The sequence below is a fragment of the Metarhizium album genome (genome assembly GCF_000804445.1).
Source record: "Metarhizium album ARSEF 1941 chromosome Unknown scaffold_6, whole genome shotgun sequence".
NCBI lineage: Eukaryota > Fungi > Ascomycota > Sordariomycetes > Hypocreales > Clavicipitaceae > Metarhizium > Metarhizium album.
In genome coordinates, this window is record NW_024467580.1 from 817009 (window position 1) to 833521 (window position 16513).

The window sequence follows — 16513 nt, forward strand, 5'->3', positions numbered from 1 at the left end:
AGTGGGATGGCACTGCTGACTAAGCCGTACTGCGGGCCAGGCGCGTCGCCCCAGGACCAATGAGGCTTTCTCTTTCTTCAACCAACACTGCGGGTCGTTTGTCACGCCCGACTTTCGATATGACCTACATCTGAGCGACATTTGAGAGAAGTGTAGTTATTCACGCACACCTTGTCCTACACTTGGTCATACTGGCCAACCGCTTTGGTTGATGTGGAGGACTTAGTACACTGCCCTTGATTACTTCGGACACTCTCATCCATAAACAAGGAGGAGGAACACTAGGGTCGGCGGATCTATTTTACTCTGCGATTCAGTGTAGGATGTCGAAAACTGAGTGCTTAAATGGCAGCGTGAGCAGGCTATGTGCCAGTCGCAACTTCACTTATGATGATGGAGGCGAACCCATGAAATTTCACCACACAGGGAGACTGAAGCTGCAGCTGTTGTTATGCCAAGATTTCAAGTCAGAGTCACGGGAAGCAAAACGTCTTGGTAAAAAAGTCAATTTGTCACCAGACAAGAGCTACATGGCAAGACAGATTCGGGCACGACGCCTCAGTTGGTATTAGTATTAACATGCTGTGATGTCTTAATCAGCTGCATGGCCATGCATCCACAGGCGATCAAAAACATATCTTTGCTTTTCTTACAAAATATGTACGTACGTATGTATGTCGATCTCCAGTCTCAAACAAGCAAGGCGCGCCCTCAAATCAAGCGAGGTACGGAGCACATTGCAGGCTTGACTCTCGCAGGGATGCTGGGGCCGTTAATTTTCTGCAGAGACAGGGATGACGAAGGTCGTAATGGGCCATTCGCTGGGTTGGCCCAAGGGAGCGGAGGCATAATTCTTTATTCGCCCCGTTTGCGAGTAGTACTATGTATTTTCCTTGTTTCCATGCACGCTTTGCCTCTTGCTGGGACTTGGAACATTATACACTATGCGGAACTAGTAGTTGCATGAAAGATGTAATTTGGCCAGCCGTATTTTTGTAGTCGCCGCCATTGTGAGTTACCTGTTTTGATACCGTTGTAGTGGTTATAGTGCCGAGTAAGATCAACATGGGCGAACAGAGACGCCAAAAACACACGTCCTAGTGCATGATACGGGCACACTAGCTTGCTTGGTCTTGATGAAACCGTGTTTAGCGTGTTCGCCTCGAGCCAACGACCAAAGCACAGGAAGAAGAGGGACCCGAACAATGTTGCGCTGTTGTCTGGCTTGTGATGACGGTAATAGCCTTGTCGTCCCTTTGATACGAGGGCTGATCGTCGGACGTCTTGCTGCAATTTGGCCGTCAGTACATAGTTTATTTAGCGCAGCGCCAGCGTCCAATTGGTCTAGGTGACTGGAAATTTGCGTAGGCTTGGTGTTGCCATGTCTTGCATCCGGACGGTAACAGTATCCTTCAACAAGTGCTCCGTACTTTGGTGGTAGATGGTGGTAGTAGTCAATACACAACATTGTGCATGAAACATTGCGAATGGGAGCATTCCTCCGCGAGAGTGCCATGAAGATAGTCTCACTCATTAATGAAGCCCTAGCATGACTGCATCTGGCGGTCAGTTTTGGCTGACGAGATGTCCGAGCGCCTGTCCCTTGCACCACGGATTGTCAAGCCGCCAAGGGCCACCATGGTACTCCGTACTACTAGTCGATAATATTAGTAGTCATGTAGTCATGTACCTTGCCTTGGCGCTGTATGAAGGCACGGAATCGTGTTGGCAGCCCTGAAATAACAGCCAGCAGTGTCGAGCCACGCCATGTTCGAGTCGCAAGCTGCATGTGGCGGGAGAACTGTGACCATCAATCAGCCCGCAACGGTTCGTGTCTCGTCACCTTTCAGCAAGCACAGAGAGTGAGCGATACCCTTGTGCTTGTGGAAGGGAGACAGACAAACCACTCCGGCTCGAATTTGCCAAGTATGTTACTACTCACGACCACCTTGGTTGAGGACAGTAAATGGAGCAACTGGCCGCATGAAGCATGAAACGCCACGGCGGCTCAACTCGGCCACGCCGTCGGCGGCGGCGAGGTCCCCATCATTCAGGGCTTGGAAATGACGGCGCGCAGACGATGGAAATACCCGGTGGGAGGAGAAGAAGCTCTTTGGACCGAAGTCGTCGACCCGTCGTGGTCTGGATAAATTCGAGGTTGCCGACTACGTACCTGAACCGTGAGTCGTGACTTCACGCCCAGTGCGTCAATCAAGTACCATTCATTGGTGCCTGAGGCCTCCGATGGTTGCACGCGTGGCTTTCCGCGACACCTCGCAGTCGGGCGGTACCTGAACGTGCCGGACATGCCCGCCTCGTCATTCATGTTCCTGGCTTCGGTCCCACTCCAGAATCCAGAATATGGAGGGATGGGCCCAGGCAGCCTCCCGTCATCTCACGAATCTAACAATGCGCATGCTTGCACGCTTTGCACTGGCTAATGTCCCTCGAGCCATGCTCTCCGTATAGGCCTCCACAGCGAGGTTCCATCTCATTTGTGATCCAATCTCCTTCCCCGGGGGTCTCCCTTGGGCAGGCTGGCTCTGGCTCAAAATTAGACGCCTTCCTTCCTCCAAGTCTCTCTGCCTTGGTCGCTTCGGCTCCTTCTGCTCCTTCCGTCAGTGCTGCGCGTCCCAACGCTCCTGCCCCACGGAAAAGGCTGCGCCTGCCAGCTCCAGCATCAACTTTATTAACTTTCCACTTCCACTCGGCTCCAGCTCCAGCCTCACTTCCAGCTCTGGTAATTGCGCGTCCAGCTTTCGGGAGTAGAAAGCTGCTCAAAGTGAGGAATCATTGCCCTGGCCGTCACCTGGTGCTGCGCTGTGCTGTGCTGCGCTGTGCTGTGCTGCGCTGTGCTGTGCTGCGCTAAGCTTGCGCCGCCTGACTGCAAGAAACAAGAAACGCCGGTGATCCGACCGCGTTGACAAGCGACCGCGACGTACTGGTCCACCGAGTACGGGGTAACAAGACGACAGCTTTTTTAATCACGACCGCTACTCCGTACCCGCGTCCAGTTGAAGTGGATTGACTCGAGGCCCCGTTGAAAGCCGTTCGCCCGTGTCTGGCGGCGATCCACTTGTACCTGCAGTGCAGAGGCCACGATATTCACAATCCCAGCATCATCTCACACCGGCGACTCCGTGCGGAGGAGACAAAACGAATCCTCGGGCTCAGGCTCAGGACTCGGACGCCATTTTTATCCAGGCACAAGGTCGGCCGGCTGCCCGAGTACGAGTGGTGTGACTGAGGAGAGCATCCGCTGCCTCCCATATTGACATTGACGCCGCCCCGTCCAGTCGCCGTCCACCGACCATCCCACTGGTCCACTGGTCCTCTCGCCCACTACCCGTCACCCGCGAGTCGCCCGCGCGTCCTCCACTCAGGGGTTTCGTAACTTCGGGGCCTCGACGCTCCAGGACAAAACAACAAATCGCACCATAGCCCGCGACTTGACCGCCGAAACCATGAGATAACGGGGCCTGTATCATTGGCGCAACCACAGACCCAAATCTCCGGCGAGTCGAGTCTGTTCTTGTTTGTTTATTTTATTTTCGTGCCTCCCTCAGCAAGCTACTCTGCTGCCTTTTGTGGTTTGTTCTGTTTGATCCCGAAGCCGAGTCCCCCTTGTGCCTCGCGCGCGTCGACGCAACGCAACGCAACGCAACGCACCGCACCGCATCTCTGCACCGCGCAGCTGACGAACCAGCTGAACTTACCACGACGCCCAGGTTGGCTGTTGCGCCACTTGGTTGCGCTGCAACAAGGCGCTGTCGTCTGTGACTGCACCCTGAAACATAATTTTCGCGCCTTCGTCGATTGATCACCGCCAGGAGGGATTCTAAATACAACTTCATCGCCCTTGCATCCGCCCAAGGCGCCGCTACCGAGGCCAGTTGCTCTCCCAGCCTGATACTCAGTTGCACTTTGGAACATGTCGTCCGCAGCCCTACAATCTGGCCCCCAGCAACCAATCATCCTGCCTTCGCCTGCGGTGTCTTCTTCCAACCGTCAGTACGGCCCATCACACTCTTCCCCCGGCCGGGAGCCGTACGATGCTCATCGAACCGTAGCCTCATCACCTTCCTCTAGGCGTCCCTCTTCCCGCAAGACGAGTGGCGGCGGTGCCGGCGACTCTCTTCTTCCCGTTGACCAAACCGTGCCAAGATCGAGCCGACTTAATACTTCTGCGCCATTACAGGAGCAGTGTTCCTCCCGAGCTGAACATCTGGCCAATATGCCCCCAGTTGCTCCCCCTCGGACAACTTCGTTCACGCAGCAACCTGTGAGTGGCCGGCGAATTCACCATCCAAACGACGTGTCCGGTAGCTCTCCACGCCACAATCAGGTGGAAGGGCCACGGAGTGGCTCGCGTGGTGACACAAATGGCTACTCGGAAACCTCAAGGACCAAGCGGCCAGCTAATTCCCACCAGCCCCGAGACCAGCCTCGCTGTTCCAGCAACGCAGAGGAGAGAGCCGTGGAGATGGCAATACCCATTCGCGGCAACCCGGCATCAAGTTCGAACCCCATTCACGACCCTAATCATCACTCGATCCGTGTGATTCCCAACACCGAGGAGTCCAACGGCCAAGCAGACCACCACGCCTTGTCCCAAGATGATCAAGATGCCGCACAGCCACCTGCTGTGTCCATGAATACTTCGGCCGAAGAGCGACGTGGCGGCCGCAGCCGGCACGACCATAGTCGGAGCCACAAAGGAACTACCAAATTCGGAGACTTCATTTTAGGAAACACAATTGGCGAGGGTGAATTCGGTAAGGTGAAGCTGGGCTGGAAGCAAGACAGCAGCGTACAGGTATGAATTAGACGGGTTCACTACTATCTACCTTTCGATGCCTGAATCTGTAAGCTGACTTTGGATCTCTAGGTTGCCATCAAATTAATAAAGAGAGACACTGTTGGTGGAAACCCTTCACGACTGGGCAAAATCCGGCGAGAAGTCACAATCCTGCGAGGTGTGCGACATCCGAATATCGTACGATTAATAGACATGATAGAGACCGATAGATACATTGGAATCATCCTCGAGTATGCTTCCGGCGGTGAACTTTTTGATTACATTTTGAATCACCGATATCTGAAAGACCACTCAGCGCGCCGCTTATTCTCTCAACTAGTGTCTGGAGTAGGCTATCTGCACAAGAAGGGCATCGTTCACAGAGATTTGAAGTTGGAGAACCTGTTGTTGGACCGCAACCGAAACATTATCATTACCGATTTTGGCTTTGCCAACACTTTCGATCCCAACGAAGAGCTCACAGAGGAAGAAGAAGTCAAGCTGGGAGACAGGGATCACGTGAAAAGAATGGGTTTGGATAAAGTCAAACCCAACGGGATGAGAATAGGTGATCTCATGCAGACGAGTTGTGGAAGCCCCTGCTACGCCGCGCCCGAGCTCGTAGTCAGCGACTCTCTGTACACTGGCCGCAAAGTTGACGTGTGGAGTTGCGGTGTCATTTTGGTATGTATTCGTTCCCGCAGCTATGTCCTTGCCACCCCTCCCAATGTCGGTGGTACTAATTTGTTTCACAGTACGCCATGTTGGCAGGCTATTTACCCTTTGATGACGACCCCGCGAATCCCGAGGGCGACAACATCAACCTGCTGTACAAATATATTGTTTCTACCCCTCTCACATTCCCCGAATATGTCACACCACACGCACGAGATCTACTGCGTCGCATCCTGGTCCCCAATCCCCGAAAGCGAGCCGATTTATTCGAGGTGGCTCGTCATAGCTGGCTGAGCGAATATGCCCATGTTGTCGAGTTCATTACCAGCTCCACCACACTGCCCTCTGACATTCAGAACGCGACCACGTCTGCCCAGGAATTTGCCGACGCTCCGATGGTGACCAGGAGCGCCTCTGTACGCGAAGCACCGAAACACAAGCCTCCTTCTCAGGCTGGTGTTGGTGGGCTTGCCAAGGCACACGCAAAGATTGACCAAGAAGCGGAATCGGCCTACCGCACACCCAAGGATACCAAGCGCCGAACCGTTCAGGTCGAATACGTGGCCCCAACGACGCAAACACAACGTGGGAGAGATCCTGTAGTCTCGCGGCCGCCAGTATCGCTCAACCGGGACTACGAAGGCGTCCGCCCAAGTTCTTCCAGAGACAAAACTCTGCTCCGGGATTCTCTGGACGTACATGGCAGGTCATCACAATCTAGGCGACCACCAAGTGCTCATGCCACGACTTCAGCCCGTCCACGTGAGGTTCGTGCCGCGACGGATAACGCCTACATGCCTGGCGCTTCAGCTGTGGCCAGACCTCAGACGGGAGGTTCTATGCAATCGGCTGCGTCTATGAGTTTGCAAGCACGAGGAAACTACGGACAGCCTGCCCCACCAGCTGTAGCAGACACCAATGTTCAAGGTCGTATCCAGCAACCTTCGAACCCCGACGAGGACGACGCCATGGGCCGAACAAGCATGAGTGTGCCACCCAAGTTTGCTAGAATGTCTGGCTTCCACGAGGTACGAAGCAGTGAAAGCAGAGGCCATAAGAGATCAAGCACGATAGGAGAAATTGGTTCAAAGCTCCTAGGTCGTAGTACATCTGTATTCGGCGGCCGAAACAGGAAGAAGCCAGAACAGCAGCAACCCGAAAAGTCTAAAAAATACCCACCTGTGAGCATGACGAATGTTTTGGTGCAAGGAGAGGAGCAAACGGGCAGGCCGTCGATAGATTCCAAGATGTCTCGTCGGTCGTTCTCCTTGGGTCTGGGTAAGAAGAGGAGCGGTAGCATCGCAGGGTCCCAGGGCTCTGGTGACAAGAAGGAGAGACGGCGGTTCTCTCTACTACCGGCATCTTTCTCATTGAAATCTGTTGGCTTAGGCAAGGACTATTCAGAGCCGGCCTCATCGGAGGTTGGATCTTATACGGATTTGCCGCTTCAGTCAGGCCGACTGGATCCTCCAAGAAGCGTGACCGCCCCAGGAGATGCAAGAGGAAGTGCACCCTTCTTCGATAATGTGCAAGAGACGGACAGGTCTAGTCCTGTCCATCATCAACGATACGCCTCGACCCAACTGGACAATCGTCGATCCAACGCAATTCCTCAACACATGCAGTCCGGCTCCCACTTTACCAGCGGATCTGAAACGTCGGTAGAGATCCGTCGCCCACCTACGGAGCCGCAGATGAGATCCCAGAATCACGGCTTCCCCGACGCAGAGGGTTACGACAATAAGCGAGCCACCAGCAGCCGGGGCCAGCGAGGCGTCCTGCAAAAGAATCACAAACGATTCACAGACGCCTACGACCAAGACGATTTCAGGGGACATGAGGGAAGCAGTGGTGCCGCGAAGCGAGTCATGGACTTCTTTAGAAGACGAGGCAGGGCTCGAGGTGGCGATGAGAGGTGACGGAGAGGTGTGGATGTGAAAGGTGCTGTTGCATTGGATTGTCAGCAGTCGATGGAGACGACGAGCAAAAGACATTCCTATTCCTATCGTCGTGAGCAATTCTTCTGCCGCCAATTGATGCTTTCAACAGCGTCTGAATAATGCCCAGCGAGTCGCGGACACAGCAGAGGTCCATCTACAAACGCAGCGCGAGCAGTCGACTCTTGGCCGCCCCATGCAGCTGGGCTCAGACAGACTCAGCACGGGAAAGATGGATCTGGAGGACTTTTCCGAGGGAATGCCCTCAGCTCGTCTCGGCCCGCTGTGATTTGCGGCGTGTCGCGGGAGCAAGACATAGCGTTGCGAGGGTTTCTTTTCTTGCTCATAATGCCGGAAGGCTAGTTTGGTTTTGTGTTTTTGATTTCTTGTTGGTGGGCCGTTGGTCCCCTTGACACTTGGTCGTTTGCTGTCTTTCCTTGATTCTGTATCCCGCGCAGAATGATACCGCAATATTATGGCCGTTTCAAGCCTAGAGGGCCCAAATAATGGAAGACCAGATGTGGATGTACATTGGGGGAGTGTAGACTCGGGCTCAGCAAAGATTTAGCGGTGAACAAGTCGACAGCCTATGGGAGAAGGGACTGATTTTGTCGACAGGGACCCCCTGTGCGTGGTATACTCGATTGAGATTTGTATTTTTTTCCTTGTCCATTTATCTTTTGGGCATGGTTGGAGCGAGCAGCAACATGGTGCTTTGATTCAAGGCAAGTCGGGCGATGTGAGGAGGGTCGGCTTTTTTACCCATAGTACACAAGATGAAGTCTAGACGGAAATTGATGAGATGGGCTGAAAGTGAAAGAACGGGCGAACTAGCTCGTTCCAAGGGCCGTGCGGGCATCGCAACCCCTGCCGTGACTTGACGTGTTGGCCAAGGGTTTTCTGTCATGGCCACGTCACGGAATCGCCGTTACGACATCTGAGTGTGTGTGTCCCTGGGTCGGCTCGGGCACTTTGCCATGGAATGACTTGTACACTTTTGCAGCTTGACGTAGGATACATAACTCAATGGCAGCTGCATCATACCCAAAGCCTCTACTGGCTGGCTGCTTTTGAAGCGAGAGATTGTGCCCTTGCTCTGTGCTGCCGCCCATCACTATGACTGCCTGGTTTCGAGGCGAAAGCGGCCCGGACTACGTCAAGGGGTGGACTATAGTCTATGGGTGTTCGGTGACGATCAATTGCTCTTTATTGGACGCAACGTGCCCATGACGTGTTGCGTTTTCTATTCACTTCCCCTGTACTACTCTGCAACCATGGATTAGCTGTCACCGAGCCACCGGGGAAGCGAGGGTCAATGGTTACACTGTGCCAGTTGAGCTCCGTACTCCGTACTCCGTACTTGGCCGACCCTCGAATGGTCAGGGGTGCTCGAGTGCCGAGACATGACATGACGCCAGACAAGCGGCCATGCGTCCAAGCCTTGGCCGGAGAATAATAACTGCGTCTCACGAGAGGTCGGAGTGCTGAGCCACGAGGTCGTCGCCTACCGCCTTGGCCGCCCACATGCAATGGCAGGACCGTCGAGGGCTGCATCAAGGATTGATTGATGGCTGGCGGGAGCTTGTTTCTCTCGCTGGTCCGCACATCCGGCAATAAGCTTGATCTGGCCGTGGACCTGCGCCACACACTAAGCTGGGTCATGTCCGTACTGAAAGCACACCATGTGCCGAACCCCTGTGCAGGCGGTGCCAGTACGTCGGCGACGGCAACGAGGGTCGGATCGCTCACGAGGCCGTGTGCGAGCGAGTATTACATTCCAGCCTCGAAGATGGATGATGGAGTCCCCGGATGATGTCTGGCGTCGAGAAACGAAGACGCTTGTTGTCGGCCCGGGCAATGGCTTTCCATGCACACGTATGCTTATACTTCCAGAGGCCGTCGCCGGGCGGCCAGAGCAACTCCTTTGCCCTGCGGGCAGCAGGAAAGGGGGCAGGCGATGTCTGCCTGACCAGTGCTGCATCGTACCGCAAGCATGACACGCTCTCGGCCACGCTGTGACTCGACCGTGTCGGAGCTGGTGAGACGACTGGAATTCATGGCGCACGGTCGCTCCGACCACGGCACAAAGCTTCCGAGATGGTTCAGTACATTGTGGCATTTTCTTTTACCTTAGTTTTCTCTTCTTCTTGCCTTGAAAAACGAAACTCACTTGTTGGGGTTGGATGCGGGATTCGACATGTTGGCGAGTGTTGTGAAAAGGCCCCGTCTCGACCTTTTGCCGATGCAGGAACGAGACGGGCGGCCAAGGGGAGCCACATCCCCTCGGCCGAGACCCGAGTTGCCGAGCAAGCAGACGGGAGAAATGGGCAACTGAAGCACTAGTGCTCCGTGTGGGTGGGCATGGCGATGAAAGACGTTCAAGATGTCTTGTGTGGTCTCTGCGGGGGGGTGATTGGAGTCTTGCCTAGTGCGTGGCGTGTGGCACTGTGGCAGGAAGGCAGGGCAAGGGAGGAATGGAGATGGAATCATCAATATCGAGATGGAAGCCCCCAAGGCCGAGAAATGACGTAGGGACGTTCAGGACCGCACGGAGTGGTGGTTGAGCGACTGGGGAGAAAGTCACGGAGCGAAGGCGAGAAATTACGTCCCGAGCAGGCAATGACTTGGCACAGGAGGAGGTTGCAATCATGTGCTCCGTAGCTCTGGACTCCGAGGTAGGTACCTAGGTAGGTACCTACCTACCAAGGTACCTAGGTAGTTTACCTAAAGTACTTAAGTAAGTACTAGGTAGGTACTTGCTTATCGAGGTCACATACATGCACAACCGGCCGCGGGCGGGTCACAGTGGACTTAGAAAGTACTTAAAGTAAGCGCCTAGGTACTAAGTAGGTACTTGCCTATCGCAAGGGGTTGACGCAGCAAGGAACCTACTGCTTTAACCCAGCATACAGGGAATGGGCAAGCAGACACGAATTAACTTTGGTACACAAAGTACCCACGTCGGTAAACAGGCGCACACGTACTCCAAGTACTCAAGTACTGCCCCGACCGAGCCCCCCGCGCAGCCAGTTGTGCAGGACATAAACCCTGTCATCCTGCTCCCTCTCGTCATAGATCACAGATCAAGATTCAGTCCTCCGGGTGTGGTGTGCCTTGCCGAGTACAAATAGATAGACAAAGTGTCCGTGCTACGCAATTGCCCGTGACTCTTCCCCCGCCAGCCAGGCAGATGCCGTGAAACAACAAAACACAGAGACCCAAGCAAAAACCTGGCAACGACATGGATCATGGTTGATCGCCCGAGATGAACTGCCGCCCGCGTTCCACCAGCAAGCCTCGAGACTGCCCGGTTAACAAACAACTCTGGATCGATGGAGTCGACGGGGTCTGTCTGGTGGCGTTGATGGGCTCAGCTTCTCTCTGACGGCTACAACTGCCACCTAACTTACCAAGGCAGTCCATGCTAGCCATTAATTGATTTGTACGCGCTCCGTAGTCGCCCCTCTTAAATACTGGTGTAGCTGAGTCGTTGCCGGTAACGTTCAGCCTTGACCATCCCACCATGCCATGGACGTTGACGCTCTTCTCCGTGCTCCGTCCGTCGTCCGTCCCTCCGGCTCTTTCCCACATCGTAAGTTGGTAGCATCAGTGGCGCAGCTTCCCTGCCCGAGACTCTCGCGCTCCCTCTCTCGCCCACGGGACTAGAGTTCAGGACAGCGGACAGTGAGTCCATCGCCCATAAAAGGGCCAGGCATCCTCCCCTCCCCTGTCTGTCTCCGAGGTTGCTTTGCTTTTACTTCAGTCTTGCTCCGCTGTCTTCTTCTTCTGCTTCTGCTTCTTCTTCTTCTTCTTGGCTTCTCGTCTCCCCCACCCCATCGATCCGGTTTGCGTCTTCATTCTTCTTTTGCAACGCCGGGCCCGATAATTCTCTCCTCAGCCGACTTCCTACTCTGTCGTTTACTTGACGCCCCTGCATCTCGACCTCTGGAAGCGCTATTCGTGCTGCCAACACCTGTTCGATGACACAATCGTCTTCTGATCCCCCTGATATAGATAACAACGGCCCTGGCGCACCAGCAAAAGCCCATGGAGTGTTTGATGATTTGCCCAATCGACAGCACACCACCGCCACCGACGCCAATTCTCCCCCCCTAGTCGCATCGTCCTCCATCGCCAAGGCTAGTGAACCGACCACGGCCCCCCCCGGGCACAGCCAAAACAATGGCAACTCCTCTTGCCACCTTGGCAACCCCTTGGCCTTCCGTGAAAAGGCTCAGCCTCCCGAGTCGGATGCCAGCTACTTCGGACCCTCCGCTAAGAACATTGCGCCTGCTACATCTACGCAAGCTGATGCGGAGGGGTCCGTCGTAGAGCCCGAACAAGGTCGTATTGACCTGGATACTACGAACAAATCACAGTCCGTCGACAGTAATACTGGTGATGATGGTACCCCAACGAGGCGGAAGCGAACCTTTGTCCAAGAGCTTCGTAGATCCTTCTGGCTCGTTGCTTCATACAGCTGGCTCAACATTTTGTTGGTCTTTGTCCCCGTTGGGATTGTCGTTGCCAACATCCATGGTGTCCACGGCGGCATTGTCTTTGCCATGAACTGTATTGCCGTCATCCCTCTTGCAGGACTACTGAGCCACGCTACCGAATCTGTTGCCAGTAACATGGGCGACTCTCTTGGCGCTTTGCTCAACGTGACCTTTGGCAATGCTGTCGAGCTCATTATTTTTATTATTGCCCTGGTAAAGAACCAGATTCGCATTGTGCAGGCGTCTCTTCTCGGCTCCATCTTGGCGAACCTGCTTCTCATACTCGGCATGGGCTTTTTCCTCGGCGGTCTGCGCTTTCGCGAACAGGTCCGTTTCGCTGCATGAATCTCCTTCTGTCCACACCCGGTCGTCGACTGATCAACAGTTTTTTACAGATCTACAACAGTACTGTCACGCAAATGAGCGCCTGTCTTCTGAGTCTCAGCGTTATTAGCCTGGTGCTCCCTGTCAGTATCTGCTCGTACGCATGGAGGGTCGCAGAACCAGTTACTGACGCGTACTACAGACGGCGTTTCACGCATCATTTAATGACGACAAACTTGCAGATGCTCAGTCCCTCAAAATAAGCCGCGGCACCAGTGTCGTATGTTGGGCCTGTTCTTCCCAGGCTCGAGCCGATTTGATGATTGCTGACATACACCCACCACTTAGATCTTGCTTCTTGTTTACATCATCTACCTGTTGTTTCAGCTCAAGTCCCATGCGTACATGTATGAATCCACGCCACAACACATTGTTGATGCCGAGTCGACACCTGGCCCTGCTGCTGCATGGTTGGATACCTCGAGCAGCTCAGATGACGACAGCTCCTCTAGTTCTGACTCAGTCTCATCCGGCCATTCTCGAGGCACCATTGGTCGCAAAATGAAGAAAGTTTTACGAAGTGGAATGCGACGCAAGCCCTCGTTTGCCTCCACGGACACGGCTGATGCCAGAGCTGTGCGAGGCGGCTCAGTTGTAACGGGAAACCCAAGCCCCAACGAGGAAGCCACCTCCGAGGCGTCATCGTCCCGCAAGCCATATTTTCCACGAATGCCCTCGACTGATGATGGTCATTCTACCGACGACGAAAAGGTTGACCGACATCGAAAGCACCGAAAGCGTCGACATTCGCGCCGCAAGCAAAGCAGGAGACACGGCAGAAAGCACGATGATGATGCAAAGCAAGAAGCTACCAGCGTACTGCCTGAGAATGGCGTGCCAGCTGGTGGTCAGTCTGAACCACGCCGGGTGGATTTCGCCCTTCCCGCTCAACTGGACGCCCCGACCGGCGTGGCAGCGGAAAGCGGCAACGAGTCTAGCAACACTAAGCGCCCGTTTCAAGGCTTTCGTTCCCTTTCCGTCAAGAACCTCACCCCGAGCGTATTTGTCCAGAATCCAAGGACGTTGGTTGACGCTTCACCTCCGCCGGCCGGACCTGTTCCTCGCGTTCGATATGGTATTCGTCGCACAAACTCGTTGCCTGACCGCCTTAGCCACCAGCAACATCTTCGCCCGCCCGGCGCCATGCTGCCCGCCCAGATCCCCCTCATGTCCCTCAATACTGCCGCCGCAGCCTCACAAAGGTTGGATGATGACGATGGTGAGGAGCACTTGACCCGCTGGGCGTCTGTCATCCTACTTCTCGTCAGCACAGGATTGGTCGCCGTCTGCGCCGAGTTTCTCGTTGACTCTATCAAGGAAGTCACGGAAACGTCGCGTGTTGGAGAAATTTTTATTGGCCTAATCATCCTACCCATAGTCGGCAATGCGGCAGAACATGTCACGGCTGTCACGGTGGCGATGAAGAACAAAATGGACCTCGCCATTGGTGTTGCCGTCGGCAGTTCGATCCAGATTGCTCTATTTGTAACGCCTCTGGTGGTGATTTTGGGTTGGATCATGGACAAGGAAATGACGTTGTACTTTACCCTTTTTGAAACAGTCTGTCTATTTGTTTCCGCCTTTATTGTCAACTTCCTGGTCCTGGACGGTCGCAGCAATTACTTGGAAGGTGCACTCTTGTGTGCCGTCTACATCATCATTGCTGTCGTTGCATTCTTCTATCCAGATCCAAAGGACGCAAATTCATGGAGCGACTGAAGGCACTCGAGCTGACAGCAGCCGTTTTGCTTGTCCAAAAAGACTAGGCGCGCGTGGTACCGGGCCTCATGACGTCACACAGGAATTGAGGGAGGCTGGAGAAGTGGGTGGCATTAGTATGTTGGGGAGTAGTAGTTGCATGGGAGACGTAACCAAACAAAGGAGATAGACTATAGTAAATACATTGTTACACATTAGGTTTATCCGGTATGGGCACAAGAGTCTCCAGCCATGTAGGTATGTCAGCGTGGAGTCGATGATACAGTCTCAAAGACGATTATTAGGTTCTCGATGTTGTAGTTTAGGGGTCAGCTGACAATGTTGACCATGATTGTTGTCGTTGTTGTCGTCGTTGTCGTCGTTGTCGTCGTGGTGGTCGTGGTCGTCCTTGTTGCTACATGTACGGCAAAGAATCGCACGATCCCACGTCACAACAGGCCTGGCCCCTTAATTGGCCGGTGTCTCATACTGCTTCACCTGTTCCTCGGTCCAATCCCAGAATGCCTTGGAGGTGCCGTCGTCGACTGCGTTTTGCAAGTCCTTTCGTATGGTCAGGAATCGGCCCCAGGGCCCAACTATTATTCGGGGGTTCATGGTTAGCGTGCGGCTGGCCGTGCACGGTGGGCCAGCGCCGAAGCAAGAGGAGAGGAGAGAGAAGAAGAAGGAGAAGAAGAAGAGAAAAAGCTCACCCCAAGCACCGGACCTGTCTGGGGTGACGGCATCCGACAGGCCGGCAAACAGCTCCGTGAGGGCGCCGTACCTGGGCGGGTGCAGCACAAAGGTCCTCAGCAGGCTCGACACAAGCGGGGTCTGGGTCCTCCACAGCTCCGAGTCCAGGTTGCCCGGGTTCAGGGGGATGCTGAGCACGCCGCGGTCCCTGTAGCGCCTGGCCATCTCGACGGCGTGCAGGTAGTTGCCGGCCTTGCTGAGGGCGTAGCTGGCGAAGGGGCCCTTTCGGGGGCGGTCGGCCATGTCGTCGAGCCGGACGCCGCCGCGGGGCACCTGGGGCGCCTCGGCGGCGGAGGAGGCGACCCAGACGACGCGGACGGTGCCGGGGGCCTCGGACTTGGCGGTGTCGACGAGGCGCGGGGAGAGGAGCCTGGTGAAGAGGAAGGCGCCGAGGTTGTTGACGCCGAGCTGCAGCTCGTAGCCTTGCTTGGTGAGGGAGTTCTTGGGCGGCCTCATGACGCCGGCGTTGTTGAAGAGCACGTGGAGCCGGGGCTCGCGGTCGAGGAAGCGGCGGGCCGAGGCGGCGATGGTGGCCAGGTCGGCGAGGTCGAGGGGCAGGAAGACGAGGGCGCCGGCCGACGAGGGCTGCGAGGACTCGATGTCGGCTATGGCGGCGAGGGCCTTTTCCTCGGAGCGGGCGGCTACGTAGACGCGTGCGTTTTTGGAGTAGAGCATGCGGGCGAGTTCCTTGCCGACGCCGGCGCTGGCGCCTGTGACGATGTACACCTTTTTGGACTTGTGTGAGCGCGGTCGGGGAAGAAGAGCGGACCGGGAGGGAGGACTCCGTAAAGGATGGCTCGGGGGGGTAGAGCTGGGACACCTGGTCGAGGAGATGGTTGAACATGGCGGTTGGCGGTGGCGGTGGCGGTTTGGGTGCGCTGTTGGCCGGGAGCGAGATGGGATGCGGGACTGGCGTGTAGGTGATGTGATGCGCTCGTCTGGAGGTGAGCGTAGATGTGTAGATGGAAACGGCGGACTACGGAGTGGCCTTGTATAACAATACTTGGGGTCGGCAGTTGGACACGGGCGCCTGTTGCGTCACGAGTCGCGGCGCAACTGCCGAGGTTGGTTGTGGGCAGCGGCGCGCCACACACGTGGCAATGGCCCAGGAACGCCCTACCGCCGCGCCGTCGCGCCACCGCATTCAACCCCTTTCACCTGTCGGGGCTGTGCCGGCCTGTCGGGGCCCGGGTTCCCAGGCTTCCACCCGGCGCCCGTTTGCCTTCCCTCCCGGCCTGCAGCTCCGCGAAATACAGGGGTTCAAATACCCGCAGCCTCGAGGTCTTGTTGGCCAGTACCAAGCATGTTTGTCGCTTTCCCTTGGCAGCTCCGATATCACAGCATGGGGGCCGCACCTGCCTGCTTTTACAGAACTGCACGTTCAAAGCTTGCAATCCAAGTTCCAAATGGCAAGAGCGAGGAGAGCGGCAAGGCTCCTTTTCAAGAAGTATTGCTCGATTTCTCTTTTGCTTCTTTTCTTTTCCTTTTCTCTTTGCCGGCCCCCTCCGATATCCTACAATTTTTCTTTGGAAACGCAGCGTTTTTTTTTTCCAAAAAAAAGATATCAAATAGTAAGTGTTGCAACTTTTTGTTTTCCTCTCTGCTACATCCGTCTGATATAGTCATCCCTGCTAATGTCACCAAGCAATAGATGTTTAGTACGGCATTGGGATTCGTCCCGACCCCCTCGGGGGAACTTACCAGGGCTGTCTGTGCGGTCACATTGGTGATCATAGTGCTCACGCCGGGGCAATTGCAGTTCCTGAATGGGG

At 55.2% G+C, this 16513-nt stretch overlaps 3 protein-coding genes across 3 annotated transcripts; 2 read left to right on the plus strand and 1 right to left on the minus strand.

The window, feature by feature from the left end:
* Window positions 1–3931: 3931 nt before the first annotated feature.
* Window positions 3932–7392, plus strand: MAM_03353 (serine/threonine protein kinase; the record flags this gene model as incomplete). The annotated part of the gene is made up of 4 exons (XM_040822152.1): window positions 3932–4282; window positions 4433–4816; window positions 4889–5482; window positions 5554–7392. 4 exons carry the CDS (start codon window positions 3932–3934, stop codon window positions 7390–7392), a joined length of 3168 nt encoding a protein of 1055 aa, XP_040679957.1.
* Window positions 7393–11390: 3998 nt separating this feature from the next.
* On the plus strand, window positions 11391–14012 carry MAM_03354 (Sodium/calcium exchanger membrane region; the record flags this gene model as incomplete). Its single annotated transcript, XM_040822153.1, has 3 exons — window positions 11391–12236; window positions 12436–12513; window positions 12582–14012. The coding sequence occupies 3 exons, from the start codon at window positions 11391–11393 to the stop codon at window positions 14010–14012; spliced, it is 2355 nt and encodes a 784-aa protein (XP_040679958.1).
* A 447-nt stretch (window positions 14013–14459) lies between these two features.
* MAM_03355 (short-chain dehydrogenase) lies at window positions 14460–15585 on the minus strand (the record flags this gene model as incomplete). Its single annotated transcript, XM_040822154.1, has 3 exons — window positions 14460–14587; window positions 14702–15467; window positions 15511–15585. The coding sequence occupies 3 exons, from the start codon at window positions 15583–15585 to the stop codon at window positions 14460–14462; spliced, it is 969 nt and encodes a 322-aa protein (XP_040679959.1).
* Between the last annotated feature and the right edge of the window lie 928 nt (window positions 15586–16513).